The sequence below is a fragment of the Saccopteryx leptura genome, chromosome 10, assembly GCF_036850995.1.
Source record: "Saccopteryx leptura isolate mSacLep1 chromosome 10, mSacLep1_pri_phased_curated, whole genome shotgun sequence".
Taxonomy (NCBI): domain Eukaryota; kingdom Metazoa; phylum Chordata; class Mammalia; order Chiroptera; family Emballonuridae; genus Saccopteryx; species Saccopteryx leptura.
In genome coordinates, this window is record NC_089512.1 from 22,393,806 (window position 1) to 22,414,303 (window position 20,498).

Genomic DNA, 20,498 nt, shown 5'->3' on the forward strand with positions numbered 1-20,498 from the left:
AAAATCAATCTGGAAGAATCAGGAAACCTAAACAAACCAATTACATCAAATGAGATAAAAACAGTTATCAAAAATCTCCCATCAAAGAAAAGTCCTGGGTCAGATGGCTTCACAAGTGAATTCTACTAAATATTCAAAGAAGAACTAACGCCTATCCTTCTCAAGCTATTTCAAAAAATTCAAGAGGAAGGAAGACTTCCAAGCTCCTTTTATGTGGTGAGCATAATTCTGATTCCAAAACCAGGCAAAGACAACACAAAGTAAGAAAATTATAGGCCAAAATCCCTGATGAATATAGATGCTAAAATCCTCAACAAAATATTAGCAAATCAGATCCAACAATATATGAAAAAAATCATACACCATGATCAAGTGGGATTTATTCTGGGGAAGCAAGGCTGGTACAATATTCACAATCAATCAATGTGATTCATTACATAAACAAAAAGAAGGAGAAAAACCACATGATAATTTCAATAGATGCAGAAAAATCATTTGATAAAATCCAGCACCTATTCATGATCAAAACTCTCAACAAAGTGGGAATACAGGCAACATACCTCAACATGATAAAAACCATGTATGACAAACCCACAGCCAACATCATACTCAATGGGCAAAAATTCAAAGCAATCCCCTTAAGATCAGAAACAAGGCAGGGGTGCCCCCTTTCATCACTCTTATTCAACATAGTTCTGGAAGTCCTAGCCACAGCAATCAGACAAGAAGAAGAAATAAAAGGCATTCAAGTTGGAAAAAAAGAAGTAAAACTATCATTATTTGCATATGATATGATATTGTATATAGAAAACCCTAAAGTCTCAGTCAAAAAACTACTGGACCTGATAAATGAATTCAACAAAGTGGCAGGATATAAAATTAATACTCAGAAATCAGAAGCATTTTTATACACCAACAATGAACAGTCAGAAAGAGAAATTAAGGAAACAATCCCCTTCACTATTACAGCCAAAAAAATAAAGTACCTAGGAGTACATTTAACCAAGAAGACTAAAGACTTGTACTCGAAAAATTATAAAACATTGATAAAAGAAATCAAGGAAGATACAAACAAGCGGAAGCATATACCATGCTCATGGTTAGGAAGAATAAACATCATTAAAATGTCTATATTACCCAAAGCAATTTATAAATTCAATGCAATACCAATTAAAATACCAATGACATACTTCAAAGATATAGATCACATATTCCAAAAATTTATATGGAACCAAAAAAGAACACGAATAACCTCAGCAATCTTAAAAAAGAAGAATAAAGGGGGAGGTATCACACTTCCTGATATCAAGTTATACTACAAGGCCATTGTACTCAAAACAGCCTGGTACTGGCATAAGAACAGGCATATAGGTCAAGGAACAGAACAAAGAACCCAAAAATAAACCCACAGCTCTATGGACAACTGATATTTGACAAAGGAGGTAAGGGCATACAATGGAGTAAAGACAGCCTCTTTAATAAATGGTGTTGGGAAAATTGGACAGCTACCTGCAAAAAAATGAAACTAGACCACCAACTTACACCATTCACAAAAATAAACTCAAAATGGATAAAAGACTTAAATGTAGGCCGTGAAACCATAAGCATCTTAGAAGAAAACATAGGCGGTAAGCTCTCCGACATCTCTCGCAGCGATATATTTGCTGATTTATCTCCACAGGCAAATGAAATAAAAGACAGGATAAACAAATGGGACTATATCAAACTAAAAAGCTTTTGCACAGCTAAAGACAATAAGAACAGAATAAAAAGACAAACTACACAATGGGAGAACATATTTGACAGTATGTCTGATAAGGGGTTAATAACCAAAATTTATAAAGAACTTGTAAAACTCAACACCAGGAAGACAAACAATCTAATCAAAAAATGGGCAAAAGAAATGAATAGACATTTCTCCAAAGAGGACATACAGATGGCCAATAGGCATATGAAAAAATTCTCAACATCACTAATCATAAGAGAAATGCAAATTAAAACCACAATGAGATATCACCTCACACCAGTCAGAATGGCACTCATCAACAAAACAACACACAATAAGTACTGGCGAGGATGTGGAGAAATGGGAACCCTCCTGCACTGCTGGTGGGAATGCAGACTGGTGCAGCCTCTGTGGAAAACAGTATGGAGATTCCTCAAAAAATTGAAAATCGAACTGCCTTTTGACCCAGCTATCCCACTTTTAGGAATATACCCCAAGAACACTATAGCACTGTTCCGGAAGGAGAAAGGCACTCCCATGTTTATGGCAGCATTGTTCACAATAGCGAAGATCTGGAAACAGCCCAAGTGTCCATCAGAGGACGAGTGGATTAAAAAGCTTTGGTACATATATACTATGGAATACTACTCAGCCATAAGAAATGATGACATCGGATCATTTACAATAACATGGATGGACCTTGATAACATTATACAAAGTGAAATAAGTAAATCAGAAAAAACTAAGAACTACATGAACCCATACATAGATGAGACATAAAAATGAGACTCATAGACATGGACAAGAATGTGATAGTAACGGGAGGGGGAGTGAGGAAGGAGAGAGAGGGGGTGGGGTGAGGGGAGGGGCACAAAGAAAACCAGATAGAACAGCGGTTCTCAACCTGTGGGTTGCTTTAAGCCATCAACCCCTATGTTTTGGTCGTTCGACCTCCGCCGGGGTCGCTACCCACAGGTAGCGCTGAGATAGAAGGTGACGAAAGACAATTTGACTTTGGGTGAGGAATATGCAACATAATCAAATGTCATAATAATCTGGAGATGTTTTCTTGAAACATATGTACCCTGATTAATCAATGTCACTGCATTAAAGTTAATAAAAATAAGATTAAAAAACATTATTTAGTTGTTTATTTGTATGTTGTACCTATTAAGCTGTTTTCCTGTTTAGCATCTGTCTCACCCACTAGAATGTGAGATGCATAAGATCGTGGCATATGGCTAGGCCAGAAGGTAGGTACTTGGTAAAAGATTGTTAAATGAGTATTCATACCAAAATTCATTCCTCGAAAGCATACCTGAAGATCTACTCCATGTAATTTACTATGTTAAGTTTGGAAATTAGCTGTGAAAAGACAGGCCCAATCCCTAACTTCATGGCTTATATTAAACAGCTAATTAGACAATTAAGAATGTATGATGCCATATCAGCAGAGATCTAACTTATGGGGGAGGCAGGGAATGTTTCAAGTAAGGAAAAGCTTCCTTGAGGGGCGGAACTGCGTTGTGAAGACTGAGTAGAAATTACCTGGGTGAAATTGAAGTGAAGGGGGAAGGGGAAGAACATTACAGGCAAAGGAAATGAATCCTGCAAAGGCTCTGAGTAGGGTGAGCTCCAAAACCTTAAAAAAGAGAAAGGAAGAAGAGGAAAGAGACGGAGGAGGAGGAGAAGGAGGAGGAGGAGAAGGAGAGAAAGGAGAGGAAGAGGAGGAGGAGGAGGAGGAGGAGGAGGAGGAGGGAGAAGAAGAAAAAGAAGAAGAAGGAGGAGGAGGAGGAGGAGGGAGAAGAAGAAAAAGAAGAAGAAGGAGGAGGAGGAGGAGGAGAGGAGGAAGAAGAACAGGAAGAAGAAGATGACGAAGACGACTAGTATTTCTATTATCCAAAGGACAAGCAAAGCAGAGGGTCTGGAGAGCAAGCTAGTGGGGTCTGTTGGCAGCCTAGTGACAACTTTTAGCTCTAATGAGATACTTTTTAGCTCATTTTCCTAAAAAGGATACAGAATACCATGGGAGAAAACACACTTATCCAACAAAACCAGAGACATACACACATACACACTCAGACTTGCATAAGAGCTTACAAAAATCTTGGCCCATGTACTACTGATTTTGAATTTCCAGTCTACACAGTTCTGAGAAAGGTAAAAATATTATCCCCATTCCACAGTTGACAACTGAGATTAAAAAAAAAAAAAAAAAAGTGATTCATCCAAGATTTCAGTTAGATGGGACAGAGCCAGGATTCAAAATCACACCACCCAAGTCCCATTACAGTCTCTACAAGAGCAGTTTCTTCTTCATTGAGGGCCCCATGGAAAATATTGAGTCTCATCCTTAGTGACCCTACCAACTATGCTGTTTTCAAAAAAAATTATTTATTGAAGCTAGTGATCTAAAACACACTTCACAGTTGGAGGCCTTGGGATGGTGCCTTGGAAACTTCTACAGACCCTTATTCAGAAAGGTAATGATATTTGTCCAATTCAAATCCAGAGTCTTGCTTTGAACAATTTTTTTAGTCAATTTGGAGAACCTGGAATCATTCACACAGCCTCATTAGTTCTGAAATGCTATGAGTTATTTTCAGACTCACAGACCAAATGCCCCAAAGCACTTTCAACAGAGACAGCTCTCATGTCCTGAGAGTCTGTAATGGTCCAGATACTTTACATGTACGTATGTTGTAATTAAGGCGACAACTGTCCTGGTTTACCTGGAACCCAAGGTTTCCTGGGACTGAATAAGTCGGTTCCTGCACTGATAAGAGAATTCAAACCAGAGTATTCACATGTTTGCCCAAGATCTTCATAGACTGAGATCTTATTCCCAGGGGGTGGCCCTACCTGGCCCTCCGTGTAACCATAGCACTGCAATTTAGCTGAGCAAGATGGACATCCTTGGGTACTGGGATGTAAATTAACACCTCAAACCTTCTACTTCTCTGGAGAATTGTCCCTTTTCTACCTTATGAAGTGGATAGGATTTTTTCAGGACAAATGAAACTGAGAGAACTTTTCAATCTTTACAGGTATGCTTGCTTTATTATTCTTGAAATGGCAAATTTCTTTTTTATTGAATTTATTGGGATGGCATTGGTTAATAAAACCATATAGGTTTCAAGTGTACAACTCTATAACACATCATCTGCGCACCGTACTGTATGCTCACCACCCAAAGTAAAGTCTCTCTCTGACACCATTTATCACTCTATTGCCTGAAGCTCAATGTCCTGATTTGCATGTCACTGCCAACAGTGTCATTTCACCTGAGGGCTGCTCTTAAAACACCCAGAGCAGTGCAAGCAGGTTGGGCTGGGAAACTAACCAGTAAGTTGTGGAGAACAGGTCTTGAGTCACACCCAATGAAATGGAAAGAATAAGAACAGGGCAGACTTAAATGGAAATCCTTCCTCTGCCATATACTAGCTGTGTGACCTCAGGGCTAATAATAGTTATTTCAAAGGATTACTGTGGAGCACAAAATGAGATCACTCAATGTGAATCTAGCTTGCTCTATGACTGGCACATGATAAATGCCCAATAAATGTTAGTTCACCAGCAAGCCTCAAAGAAAGGAAACTCAAAACGTCCCTTGCTTCGTAATCTTCTCAAACTTCCATCAGGGTTTCTAAACCTATGTGAAAATAATAGATTGCATCATAAGAATACAAACAACCCAATTTTCTTAAACAACAAAAAAGGGCCAAGGATTTAGATAGACATTTCACCAAAGAAACATACAAATGGCAAAGAGGCACATGAAAAGATGTTCAGCATCATGAGTTAATACACATTAAAGCCACAACGAGAAATTATTACACTCCTACTAGAATGACTAAAATAAAAAAATACTGACAATACCAAGTGTAGAGAAAAATGGGAAGCACCTGAAATTCTCATCCTTGACGGTGGGAATGTATGATAGGTACATTTTGAACAGCTACTCTACTCTTATTGATCAATGTCACCCCATTAAATTTAATTTCTAAATTTAAAAAAAAGAAAGGAAATTGACACCTTCTTATAAAGCTGAAACTTACTATACAACCCGGTAGTTCCATTGCTAGGAATTCACCAGAGAGCAATGAATTGTATGCCCATGCACACAAAAAAAGTTTATAGGAACTTTATCCATAAAAGCCAACAGTCCGCAAACGACCCAAATACCCATTAACAGGTGAATGATAAACAATATGTGATACATCCATACAATGAAATACTACTCAGTAAAAGAAATACTGAAACACCAAAATGAGTGAATTATCAAATACATGCATTAAGCAAAAGAAGTCAGATGCAAAAGGATATACACTTTTTTATTCCATCTGTACAAAATTTTGGAACATGCTGAAATAGGGTGAGGGGATTTCTGCAGACACCAAGGAACTCTATGGAGCTGATGGAAACAGTCCACATCCTGTTTGAGGTGGTAGTTACACAGGGATGCCTATTTGTCAAAACTCATTAAACTGTGTGCTTACAAAGGGTGCATTTTATTGTCTGAAAATTACTATCATATATATGCCCCTGAATCTTACTTTAAAAATAAAATACTGTTAGAAATACCATATGATTTTGCATATATGTGGAATCTAAAAAACAAAATAAACAAAGAAAATTGAAACAGACTCATAGATACAGAAACAGACTGATATTTGCCAGAGTGGAGGGGGGCTGGGGAGCTGAGCGGAAGGGGTGCAGGGATTGAGAAGTACAAACTGGCAGTTACAGACAGTCATGGGCATATTAAGTATAGCACATGAAATACAGTCAATAATGTTGTGATGTATATGTACGGAGCCAGGTAAGGGCTTGAAATATGGGAGGGAGAAGACTTTGTCAAGTATATGATTGTCTAACCACTATGCTGTACACCTGCAACTAATATAAAATAATATTGAAGGTAAACTGTAATTGAAAAATGAAATTAAAAAGAATTTAAGTGAAGACACGTAAAATGCTAGAAATGCACCATTGACTTTCAAATCTATAGCTGTTAAATAAAAGTTCTTCTGAATATTTTGATAAATGTTTTAAATGGTGCTTAACTATTATTTAAATAAATACCTGATCAAAAAAAAAAAAATAGATTGTGCCTGACCTGTGGTGGCGCAGTGGATTAAATGTCCACCTGGAACTCTTAAGTCACTGGTTCAAAACCCTGGGCTTGCCCAGTCAAGGCACATACAGAAGTTGATGCTTCCTGCTCCTCCCCCCTTTCTCTCTCTCTGTCTCTCTCTCTAAAATGAATAAAGTCTTTAAAAAAAAAAAAAGAATAACATTTTAAAAAATATTTTTAAAAACTAGACTGTCAAGGCCCTGGCCGGCTGGCTCAGCGGTAGAACGTCAGCCTGGCGTGCAGGGGACCGGGGTTCGATTCCCGGCCAGGGCACACAGGAGAAGCGCCCATTTGCTTCTCCACCCCTCCCTCCTTCCTCTCTGTCTCTCTCTTCCCCTCCCCCAGCCAAGGCTCCATTGGAGCAAAGATGGCCCAGGCGCTGGGGATGGCTCCTTGGCCTTTGCCCCAGGCGCTAGAGTGGCTCTGGTCGCAGCAGAGCGACGCCCCGTTGGGGCAGAGCATCGCCCCCTGGTGGGCAGAGCATCACCCCCTGGTGGGCGTGCCGGGTGGATCCCGGTCGGGTGCATGCGGGAGTCTGTCTGACTGTCTCTCCCCGTTTCCAGCTTCAGTAAAAAAAAATTTAAAAAAAACTAGACTGTCAAATAGAGGGAGTCTAGCCTGGAAGATGGATGCAACCCTGGGAAGGAGATGGAGGTGGAAGCTTGGGAAGGATGACGGATAGGGAAGACCCAGCCACCGGCTGTTATGAATGGCACATGAGCTGTGCCTTTGGTTATTGAGAGAACAAACTAAGAAAAAGGGAGCCATTCATTGGCCAGTGTGTCCATGGGTTCTACAGTATCATTTCACTTGGTTACTTCTAATGCCTGCTAGGTCAACATTTTGCTTTTAAACATATCAGTGGTCCCATCTCTAAAGAATATGCTGGCAGAGCTGCTATTCCTGCTGCTGTCCTCAGTTACATTTGTGGCTGAGCTCAACAATGCTTTCCTAAAAAAATTACAAGTGAAGACAACAGCATAGTAAGAAAATGGATCTTCCTTACAACTGATTTCGACTCTGCCAAGGCTATGCCCATGAGAACAGGAAGACACTCTCAAACTTGATGCATGGGTGGGTGCCCGAAGCAGTTCCCAGGGCCCAATGCTTATGTACAAAAGAGGCCCACGGAGAAGCGAGGACAATAAAGGCAATAATGGGATATGATGGGATGGGGTGGGAGATACCTGACAGCGGTGTGGGGTTTGGGGGGCAGGTGTTGGGTGAAGGCTGCTACACGGTGTGGGGTTTGGGGGGCAGGTGTTGGGTGAAGGCTGCTACGCGGTGTGGGGTTTGGGGGGCAGGTGTTGGGTGAAGGCTGCTACCTATTCTTTCTCAAGAAAGCCTACTTTATTTTATATATATATATATTTTTTAATATATATATAATTATATCTTGTGTGCTTAAATGGCCTCCCTTTCTCCCTGACCAAGAAGTAGTAGATATCTGATCCAACCAAGGCCAATCTGACATCCTTTATCATTTCCATGAACTCTGGCACTTGAGCAACGGAATATAAAGCCAAAAAATGGTTGTGATTTACTCTTCTATAGCAGAGCAACCTAAAAGCCCATTTATCACTTTCTACTTCTTAGATCTTCTGAGATTCCCCTGGCTTCCCAATAACCAGTTGTATCATTTTTCCTTTGGTCCTGTCGTTACCTTACTACTTTACAATAAAATACCCTTTTGCTCAAATTAAAGTCAGCTTCTGTTGCTTGAAACCAAAGAGCCCTAAATAATATAATCTTTCTGTAGCTCCACCATATTTTTAAGTGTTAAGAGTTGCCATCCACTCCTCTGAGAAGCCACAAACATGATGTGTAAAAGCAGGTCATTATTAATGTCTTATGTATATTCCTGGGGCCTGGGCTGGGATGTAGGGGCCATTCATCCTGGTCCTCTTGGTTTTCCTGAAGAGAGAGGAGCAGTCTATTGACAAGTCAGGATAAAGGATAAGTCCTTCCTAACCTCCTGCCCAGCAGAAGATGTGGGGACATCTGGAGGCCAGCAGGGCAAAGTTGAGCGATTGAGCACCAGCTCGGTTGGATTGTAGAACAAAGCATTTGTCTCATTTCCAGCCCCACAACCTTCTGGGACACTGACAATTCTAGGTGAACGTGGAGCCCCAACTCATTTTCCTTTTCAGAACTCTGGACAGCAAAAGTAATCAAGATAATCACACTTGTCAACAGTTTCTGAGCCGTCAGTATCTGTGAAGCACTGAATCAAGAAGTTTATATGTGTTACCTTCATTCAAGCCATACAATAACCATAAATGTTAGGTCCTATAATTATTCCTATTTTACAGGAAAAAAACAACAACAAAACCCTGAGGTTTAGAAAGGTTAGGCCTTTATAACAGTGCAAAGAGCCAAGATCAAACCCTGGTCTTTCTGATTTCACTCTTAATCAGAAAACCAACACTCTTAATCACAACGGCATCCGACCTAACCTGGGCAAGTTGCTGCAGCTGTGCTGGAAATTAGAGCAGTCCTGGCTAACACAAAGCAAAAACAGAAGGGCTTCCACTGCTTTTCATGCCCGGAGCCAACACCCCAGGGGGTAGGCATCAAAGTGAACTGTCCTGATTTTATCAATTGTCTCTTCTCTGCTTGCCTCTTGAGACTTTTTGCTGTCCTCTGTGTACTGACAAACCCTATCTTACCTGGAGCAGGAATGTTTTCCAGGATACACTAAAAAAGACGCCTCTTACTCCCCATAAGTTAACAGCACCCGAGAGCTTTCCCAAAGTTGTAACTCTCATCAGGCGCACTGCCGAGTGGCGCAGTGCTGCAGAGACTTCAACCTTTGTCAACTGAGTCTACCCACCAGGAAAAACGGGGGAGGAGTTCACTGGAAGTTAAATTTGGCTCTTAAATACCCTCTCAAAGAGCTTTTTGGGTGTAAAGAAAGTCTTAAATCCTAAAAGGCTAGACTGGAAAACATCAATATGTTACGTATGCGCTCAACAGAAATTGACAGGACTGGTTTAGCTAACAGTGTTGGACCAATGGGATCGTCTTCATTGTCATAAACATACAGTGATTAAGTAGGATGTTAACATTAAGGGAAGTGGAGTAAAGGATGCAAGAGGACTCTGTCTTCTTTTGCAACTCTTCTATAAATCTAAAATTATTTCACAATAGAAGGCTTTTACAAATATACTGGACAGACCGGATAAGACATTCCCCGCAGCACCCTCGGTGAGACTGACAGCTTAGGATAGCATCAGTGATGGAATGCAGCTGGACTGAGACTCGGGAGTCATGTTTACCAATGAAGCGCCAGCGGTAGAATCAGCACAGAGCTCCTCTAGTCCCAAACCACAAGAACGGCATGTCTTTCAAACCAAGGCTTAAATGACAGCTAAACAAAAAAGAGAGTTTGGTCATGATACCACCATCTGGGCTATAAACACACACTTAATACACATAAAAACACCATGGTAAATAGTGTGTGTGTGTGGGGGGGAAAATATATAAAGGAGCAAAGCTAAAGCAAATAAGAAAGGATTATTAATATCACTCATCTGGGATCAGGGGAAGAATTCACACATTTGTATAAGTAACTTGATAACACAAATGAAGTATAAGATACTAAGGTACGGATCCCTCAACACAAGAAACTTTATTTCAGCTTTTCCAAAGTTTCAAAACTAGCCACCTAAGAGTTATTTAGCATAAACAAAGCATCTCAGAAGGGTGTTGAGAGGCACTTAAAGGATGGGATATGTAAGGCCTACAGAAAACGCTCCCAGAAAGTTTTGAGGATGATCAAACCCAGGGTCGAGAAGACTTGCAAAGACTTGAAGGTCTCTTACTCCAGGACAGCGACCATTTGCTCTTCGTGCATAAAACTAGAAGAAAAGAGTGGTGTCTGTGTAGAGAACCTCTTCTCAGATAGAGGAAGAAGTTCTTGAGAAAATGGGTGAGGAAACGCCTCACTAGGTTCTCAAAGAGGGTTAGCAGTATTGCATCTGGATGTCACTGCAAGGACAGGACACTGCTTTTTGTAAGGGTTTAGCATACATCTACCTTAAAGCGCAGAGGGGGAATAAATGGTTGATTTAAAGTCTTCTCCAATTCGTGGAACGCTAGTCCATATAGCACTCAGTGGCTCTGACATTTCTCTGAAGAGTACTTGCCAGAGAGGAACCGGGCATTGTTATTCTAGGAACAGAACACACCAGTCATGTCACGAAACTCTGGCGTAAAAAATCCCTTGACTGATCCAGTTTTCTAACCTTTCTTCCTATTTCAGAGACTTTCTGAACACGTATGACCATGAACCTGCAATTCAGGAGACAGGCTGATCGGGCACTGAGCTCTGATTTCTTTTCCAATAAGACAACTGGGGCAAATTCATGAGAAAATAAATCATGCCCTCAAACCAGAATCTGAAAAATAAATAAACACCATTACTCCCCTGACACTTACAGGAGGAAGGGGTGTTAAATGTCTATTGACATCCTATTTATAGCACCCTTGCTTGGGGAAGATTTAAAATAAGTAATACAGCATTCAAAATTCATATCTTATTATTCTTAGGAGCGAAACAAAAACATCATAATTCCATATATCACATTTCGACGTTACTGTGTTTAAATCTTTTGGTGATACTCTCCCAACCTCACCCCAAACACCTTGGTAAAACCACATTCCCACTTTATCTCAGTTTGTCTTCCATTTATATTTTAGCAGAATAACTTGGTGAGACACCCAAAGGCCTCTCCATGAACCAAATCAGGATTTGCTAAGGAAAACCAGTTTGTGACCCGCCTTAGTATCCACCAAAGATAAAAAAGTTATTCAAGTTCAAAACACAGCCAACTGTCCTCAAACTCTTAGAAGAACCAGCAGCAGCGTACCAGCAGTAAGCAGAGGGTTAAAATACAGCTGATTCCTGAGTTAAGGGAAGGCTAGAAGATCATTTTTAAAGGCAAACACCTGGAGGGAAGAAAGTGGTATTTTGTTTCTACCTCAAAAATTGCAGACAAACATACAGCAAATCACATCAGCGGAATACTCAATTATCTGAACATGCTCATTAACAAACTGTAATCAACCGGCTTTCAGTCCTCTCTTCACCTGCTGTAATATTTGTAGTGTTCTGCCTTCCTTATTCCTCACAACCCGTAGAACATTAGACAGTCTGCATGGTGCATCCAAGGGAAACAAATAAGCACAGATTTTTGCTGATGGCAGGAATTTCTCATGCTCAGGGCATATGAACCAACAGTATGAAAATGGCAGCACGGGCTGCATATTTTAATTATTCCCCACACCTACTTTGCAAGAGAGATTTAAAGTTCAATTAGGTAATATGATGCTCAGTTATGGCTATTTCCTAAAACTGAGCACAGACAGTCGCTTAAAGTAGTAAATATGCAGTCATGACAGAATTAAATATTCATGAAATCAAGAGCGACTAGAAAGCTGAGGCTATTAGAATATTAAAATGCACCATAGTTTTTACAATGTAAATCTTGTCTGCATTTGTAAGGCACCCGGAGTCCGGTCTAGAATGTGTTGAAATTCCAGCTTCTTGGTAGACTGCCATTTAAATTACAATATTGATTTTGGTAGATAAACAACCATCTCAATCCTCAGCTCAGTTTCAATATGCAAAACAATTTTGTACATTTGCAAATACCAACTTGTTAAGTGAGCCTGTCTCCAAATACGAAACAGCAACACTCAATGTGATCCCAAAATGTTTCAGATACTTGTTTAATCCACTGGTGCCTTTGGAAAGGTCCAACAGAGACCAAGGCAATCTCCTAGAAAGGGTACTTTGTGACATGCAATTCTTTTTTAGCCAGAAGTGACTATTTTCTCATACACTTCCTTAAGTGAGCAAAAGGGAGGAAGTCTATTGACTGACCATTCTTTGGTTCCAATACTCCGATTTGTTGAATCAACTTTTCCCCAACATTTGCAGCCCATTTCAAAATGTATTAAGAAACACATGCGTACACTTTATACGGGATGCAACTAAACAGCACTAGCTTCCACAAAACTGAACTCTGAGTGTGTATGGAGAAAGAAAACTGAACCGGGACACAAAGCTGTAATACCTAACACTCTAATAACATTACCAAAGAGTTGTTTTCTGTGCCATTTCATTCACTGTACAATTTCCTCAACAGAACAAGCAACAGCACCAGAGCAGGGCATCCGAAGCATTTCTCATTGGAATCCAGTCACCTAAGAACTCCTCACCACAGTGAGTAGCAGCTATCCCCTGCTCTACAATGACACAGCCGGGCTCATCTGCTGCCAGGCACCTGGCCCCACCCTCCAGGTAGGCTGCCAGGTGAGGAAGAGGACCTGGAGTTTAAAGCTGGATAAAGCAGTGATCTCCATTCTACAAAGGAGCCAAACTTTGCTCCCATTGTTGTCATCTTTAGGTTATATCACCTCCCTCCAAGGAGTCTCAGAAACCCCTCGGCAGCTCCTGAAGACATACGTTTCCCCCTGACCTAGATCATCCGAATAAGCCCTGGGTGTACCGTGTGGGAAGCAAAGGTCTCTTAGCACCGCTCTCCTGAGGTGTGGGCTCTACCCTGCCATCGCACCGCACCTACCACAAGACTTTTCTCTGCACAGACCGCTGAAGACGGAAACCAGGACAGACTTCTGCACACGCCTTCCAGTTCAGAAAGTCACTATTGCCCATCGATTCCCTTAAATCTCACGCCTTCCCCACATCTGCAGCCCCCACCACCACCAGACGAGGGGAGGGGGTGGGGGAAGCGGAGGGTTTAAAGTGACAGTCGCTACTAGAGCTCCTTGGTTTTGTTTAAAAGGTGTCACAGCGCCGACACGGTGGACCTACCTTGCTCTCTCCTTTCTCGCTGTTGGGTCTCGCCTCGGGGTCGTCGCTGTCCTCCGCTCCGGCACTCCCGCCCGGCAGTTCATCCTGAGCCAGCTGCTGCTGTTGCGGCTGGGGCTGGGGCGGCTGTGCCGGAGCCTGGCAGGCTCCACCAGCCCCCTGGGAGCGGGGGATGGGCTCCGGGCGCGGAGAAACTCCCTCAACATCCATCTCCATCTTCCCATTCACTGGAGGGCAAGACAAAAGCGGAGCGGAGACTTGGCAGCGGTGCCCGGCGGCTCCTCAGCTGCCCGTGGCACGCATGGCTCGCCGAGGAGGGGCCGCCTCGCGCGCGCCCTCCCTCCCGCCACCCTGCGCCCGCGCTCCCCGCAGCTCCGCTCGCCTCCTCGGCTCGGTCACTGGCGGCGTCTGAGCCGGGGAGCGCGAGGAGCGGGCGGCTGCGTGTCCTTGGAGCGGTGGCCTTCAGGCGCCCCCGGCAGTCCCGCTAAGCAGCGCGCATCCCGGCGGCGGCGGCTCGGCGACGCCTCCCAGCCGCGCGCCCAGCCCCGGGGGCGCTCGGGGACTTGCTCTCCAGCCCGGCCTCCCGATCCTCGCCGCTTTCCAGTCTCTCCAGGGGCCCCTCGGCGTTTCCCTTCCCCTCCAACCTTCCGAACAAAGTTACAGGAAGAACAAACCGGATTGCCGGGATTTGCCAGGCGAAACTGACAGGAATAGGGAATGTCAGGTGTAAGTGCCATCTCCCATCCCAGTCCGCTGACCAAGCGCCCACCCCTCACCTTTGCCCTCTCCCCGACGCTAAGGAGCCAAGGAAATGGGGGGGGGGGTTCCGACCTGTGCAAGGTGGTGGCGGCGAGGATGGAAGGACAGGAGCATATGGAGGGCGGGTGGCTGGTGCGCCCACCCCCAACCGCAGGCGACCCCCACCTCCACTCTGGCCCAGGTCTCCCTTCCTCCCTCCTCCGGCGGCCGAGCGTGTCTCCGGGGTCAGCCCCTCCGGTGGGTGCGTGTGGCTGTCCGAGCTCCAGCCCCTCTCTGTGCTCCGCCGCCCGCGGCTGCGCGCCACACAGCCCCGCACGAGTCTGGAGTAAAGAGGAGAAGACAGCCGCAAATTCCGGGCAGGAAATCGACCTACCCTCGCCTCCGGCCCGGACGCGGGCAAGAACCGGGAAGGGGAGGGCGCCGCGTGGATGGCGTGGACGCGAGTCTTGCAGCGCGCCCGAGTTTGGCGTAAAGGTTGGCAGTGGAGGGTCGACGGGGAAGGCGGAGGGAGAAGCGAGAAGTCACTGCCAGGCATTTACTGCAATGTACCCCGGAGTGGGCGCCAGCTGGGCACCGCCGCTCCCAAGGGGCGAGCTCTCTTGTGCTGGAAGGGCGTCCTCGGCAGGGCAGGTCTCCAGGAGGTTCCGGAGGTGACCCCAGGCCAGGCGGTGAACTGCGTCTATAAATATAGATAGATAGTGATGACAAGGGTAGACTTGGAAATTCTGAAATCGGGGCTCACCGACAGTCAGGTGATCAGGATGACTTCTAAATTTAACACCACTTGGTCCTGGGAGTAGCTTACAACTTCACGGGAACTGTTACTGCAACTCTGCACGTCCAGGAGGGACCTCCCAACAGCCACGGAGAGGAATAGCGGGTTATTAAGAACCTATTCAATATTAACTAAAGCCCATTGTTCTGGGCTTTGAGTTCCATAATGCCCCCAAATGGATCAGGAGATAAATGAACAATTCATGCATTTCTTAACAGAGGGTGGCTTTTTCCCCCCTAACATATAATGTATCACAGATAACACTTGCCTAATGAAACCAGAAAATTGCACTGTTCATCTCCTGACCACTCTGCATTAACTTAAAGACAACTTTTACATATCAGGACACGCTGCTCCAATAAATGCAGTCACACGAGAACACAGCCTTAGGTCTTATCCTTCAGAGCAATCTCAACCTCTGCCTCTGCCTTTACATGTGACAGAAATTAATTGCCACTTATAATTTAATCAGTGTAGACAGCCAATCTGGATAATGCAATGCGAACATGCTTTAGAAGGAAAAAAGTTTGGGAACAAAACTACTCACGTCTCTTTTTCTTCAAAATTTATTTTAAAACTAGACTTCAAGTTTATGGGGAACTCGTTGAAAATAAAATGAGCTAGCTGTAGCCTGAGATTCCCTATACTTTTCAAATAACATTATGACCCTGTATGTAGTAATGTACCAGCCAAGAAAATAAATATAGAGCTATGCCTTTAAAGAAGTTACTTAATCTCTATTTCCTCCCCAGTACATTGTGATAAATCAATTCTTATAGTATTTTTATAATGGTAAATTAGATTATCTGTACAAAGGGCTTAGCAAAGTACCCTCGTGCATAGTGAGCACTGGACCACCACTGCTGGCTACACTGAAAATATTGTAGATTAAGATAATCCAAATTTCCCATGAGCACTTATCTAAGGACCTTGATTTTAGAAGAAGAAATAGCCAGTTTAAATAACTGTTTTATAAAAATTATTGTAAAAGATACTTGGTATCTTCAAAGAATGAAGCCCCTTCTGAAGGCAGGAAGAGAGTCAATGATGTTTTGTGCAATAAAGTTTTGCATGTGACAGATTTTCCTTCTACAGAGTAGGAATAAAAATTACATGTCAGTTCCCACAGGAGTTGGAAGAGCTGACTGGTGAGTTATCATTCTTCCATGCTTGTTACTTCCAAAATGTGTTCGAACTTCTTTAGGGCTTAAATGAAGAGTAAATCAAAATAATGATACAATACTTCAGCTATTATTTGTTCTAAATTTAGGCATGTGCTTGTAAAGATTCCCATTGTTAAATGCAAGTATCTTTCCTTTCTCTGCCTTTCTATTTTTTGGGGGACCCTGAAAATTTTTTTGCATCTGTCACAAGTAAATATGGGCTCAGAAAATATACTACATTTCAAAACTGTTGATTGCACCTAATTATGCATGCAAATTGCTACTTCAAGCATGCAGACAGCTTGCAACATTTTGAAAATTTTGCCCCAGTAGTCATTTGAGGTATTTGTGTTACAGTTTTGCCTTTGCCTTAAATGACTTCATTTCCCGATTAGCTTTCAATTAATGACGGGTCTATGAATAATTTTGACCTTTTAAAGTCTATTGTTTAGATCAGTGGTAGTTAACCTGGTCCCTACCGCCCACTAGTGGGCATTAGGGTGCTTTCATGGTGGGCGGTAGCAGAGCAACCAAAGTATAAATAAAAAGAAAGATTTAACTATAGTAAATTGTTTTATAAAGATTTATTCTGCCAAACTTAGCGAAAATCTGACATAAAGTACTTGGTAAATAATTATTATTATATGCTTTAAGTTGCTGTAACTCTGCTTCATAAATTTTATAAAGTAAAGTTACTTCCCTACTTTATAAATCACCATTACTGTGGAACCAGTGGGCGGTTAGAAAATTTTACTACTAACAGTGATACAAAAGTGGGCAGTAGGTATAAAAAGGTTGACTCCCCCTGGTTTAGATTATTCAAATGAGCAAAGCAGCACTTTCAAGAAAATCATCCTTCTTATTGCTTATAACATTTGATTTTTTGAGTTATTGAGATGAGCATTCACAAAAAGTTGTAATGGAAGAATCATCTAACTCAAAATACGGTCAATGGACCAATAGCATCAGAACGCTTATAAGAAATAGTGTCAGGCCTCATCAGAGTCTGCGTTTTAACAAGACCTGCAAGTGCTCCTTCTCACATTTGAGTTTGAGAAGCACTGCTCTAACCCATCACACAGTTGACCTTCCTGTAATATAATTATCTTTAGCACTGGTCCCCTAAAATACTACTCCAAAAACACTTCTTCAAAAAACACAATCTTAGAAACTTTTGGTGGATATGCGTGCGTGGAGACATCAGAGTCTCTCTCCACCTTCCCCACAAGATCTTAGTGTTCCGTAATGAAAAGTTACATAAATTAGAAATGTAACTGTGTTGGAATCTCTGGTAATGAACTAGAAGCATACAGTTTTCTAAAATCAAAAGGTATTAACCTAAAAAGGGAACAGCACTTTATCTTATATAATAAGTTTTATGAAAATCATTCCTAAAAAAACTTGATTATTCTTGACCTTCTGATTTTACTTGAAAATCCAGTTTCCACTCTGCTGGGATCATTGATATCTTCTGTGACAATGCGAGCAGACGCTGCCAAGTTTGTGTCTGTGCAATGACAACCTAATAAACCTTCAATGATTTGGCATAAGTATGGGCTAAATTATATGCCCTAAGATTTTAGGAACTAACAGAACTTCATACTTTTAAAGAATTCTTGAGAGCATATATACACAGATGGATAAATTATTGCTTTAAACAGCTCTCTAGTAGCAGCTCTTACCTTAAACACCTGTGAAATAACCTGGGGAAGGCTGTAGAAATGCAGATTATGACTCAGCAGGACCAGGTTTGGGCCCGAGACTCTGATTTCTATCTAGCACACTTTTAGGAGAAGCCAGTGTGCTTCTGGTCCTCAGGTTTCATAGATTTGTTTTTATCACTGTCAATGGTTCTTAGATTTTAATCACTTGGGAAGCTTTTAAAAATCTTTAATGCCCAGACTACACCCAAGACCAATGAAATCCAAATCTTGGCAGGTGAGATCTAAGCAACAGTAGTTTTGAAACCTCCCCAGGTGATTACTGTATGTAGCCAAGATTGGGGGGAAGTGTCGTACATCGGTGATTCTCCAGGTGTGGTCCCCAGACCGGCCTCAGCGGCTTCACCTGGGAGCCAGGTGTGAATGTCAACTGTGAGGCCCACCCCAGACCTGCTGACTCCAGATATACACGCTAAGATCTCCAGGTGACATGTATACACATTTAAAGATTGAGGAGCACAGTTTGAGGGTATCGTCATGGAGATGGGGTCTGGGGGTTGGCACTCAACCTGATCCCAACTCCTACATCTCTTGGCTCTTTGTGCATCTCCACGCATTCTGGGAGGTTCTACAAACCCTTATGGATAAAGTTCCAGTTGATAAGAGGAATCTACACACATCCCTAGGCCTGCTGCAATACTTCTATGGTTAGCAGCACTGTCTGATAGAACTTTCTGCCACGATAAAAACGTCCTATATGTGTGCTCTTCAGTAAGTAGCCACCAGCCACGGAATGACTATTGAACACACGATTCATGGCTGATGTGACTGAGAGACTTTTAATTTTAATTATTTCATTTTAACTGATTTAAATTTAAGCAGCTTCATGTGGTTCCCACATTGGACAGAGCAGATCCGAGTCATCATCCTTCCTGTTGCTCAACCTTTATTCAAATTTCCAGGTTGAACACAGGTCCCTCTTGCTCAGTTTTTGTGTGCATTAATCCTCAGTGAATGTGCCAGGATGAAAAACATCTGCCTTGCCACTTCATTTACATAATAAGTAACATTATGCTTATTATTTTGAATGAGAGGAGTTTAACTTGAATTAAATGCCAACAAAAGTTGTCAAAACCTTTTTCATAGCATTCATAATTATGTAGCTTTAATTTTACAGCCTTTTCAAACGTCAGCACACATGGGGTGTATTTGGAACTGCCTTAAGAAAAAGAGAGAAAAAGACTACAAATGAATTCTGGGTAGAAGATACATAAAGACACCCCCTTCCCCAGCACCTTTCTGATGCATAATGGAAAGGTGAATAAGGTAAGCATGTATCTATGCTGAAAATAAATATCAAAACTGAAGAGTCCTCTCAAAATGGAAGATGAGATACAAAACAAAGAAGGGATCAAGGAGTTAAGTACCAGAAGATAGCAAATAAAATTCAAAATGAAAATGTACTCAACAACTACCATAACTGTAAATATCTAATCTGTGGAACTGATGGGATGGGCTGGGGTAGGAGAGGGTATGTTGGGATGGGTGGGATGAGATGGGCAGGGACAAGATAGAAGAGAAGGGAATGAAACAAAAATACTCATGATTGAGCCCTGGCCAGTTGGCTCAGTGGTAGAGCGTCGGCCTGGCGTGCAGGAGTCCCGGGTTCGATTCCTGGCCAGGGCACACAGGAGAAGCGCCCATCTGCTTCTCCACCCCTCCCCCTCTTCTTCCTCTCTGTCTCTCTCTTCCCCTCCCACAGCCAGGGCTCCATTGGAGCAAAGATGGCCCGGGCGCTGAGGATGGCTCTGTGGCCTCTGCCTCAGGCAATAGAATGGCTCTGGTAGCAACAGAGCGTCGCCCCAAGATGGGCAGAGCATCGCCCCCTGGTGGGCATGCCAGGTGGATCCTGGTTGGGTACATGCGGGAGTCTGACTGCCTCCCTGTTTCCAACTTCAGAAAAATACAAAAAAAAAAACCAAACAAACAAAAAAAACTCATAATTGAAGGACAGGCACCAGCCTTCTCGAGTCTTCCCATCTCCAGAATGCGAACAGCAGCCATGATTTCAATAGTGCTGCCTACCAGCTGCCAAGCGCGTCCCATACATTACCTCCCACCACACTCCCAGCAACTCGGTGAGGTGAGAAAGCTCCAGAAAGAGATTATTTTAACGGACACATCTCAGCATAAAAATCATCAAATCCCTGCTTGAGAGGGAAGAGGGCAGTGTTAAAATAGAATCAGCCCTTTTCTTTGACTGGATGGACATGTATCATTTCTAAGCTGAACTAACCACAGCCTGTCTTACAAAAGGAGACCACCGTTAGGGAGCTATTTCCGCAGGGTCGGGCCCTGCCCGGCTGCTGCTGGTCTGGTACTGTGGGATACAAGACTGTGCCTACAAAGAAATGTGTAGCTAAGGGAAACGGCCTCACT

At 42.7% G+C, this 20,498-nt stretch overlaps 1 protein-coding gene across 1 annotated transcript in view; it reads right to left on the bottom strand.

The window, feature by feature from the left end:
• The window catches only part of RBMS3 (RNA binding motif single stranded interacting protein 3), a 1,408,740-nt gene extending 1,393,609 nt beyond the window's left edge, over positions 1-15,131 (bottom strand). Inside the window, exons 1-2 of the mRNA XM_066351336.1 lie at positions 14,533-15,131; positions 13,705-13,928 (exon numbers count right to left, since the gene is read on the bottom strand). Of these exons, the coding sequence (XP_066207433.1) occupies positions 13,705-13,928; positions 14,533-14,995 (687 nt within the window). The 5' untranslated portion in view covers positions 14,996-15,131. The remainder of the gene's footprint in view (positions 1-13,704; positions 13,929-14,532) is intronic.
• Positions 15,132-20,498: the final 5,367 nt, after the last annotated feature.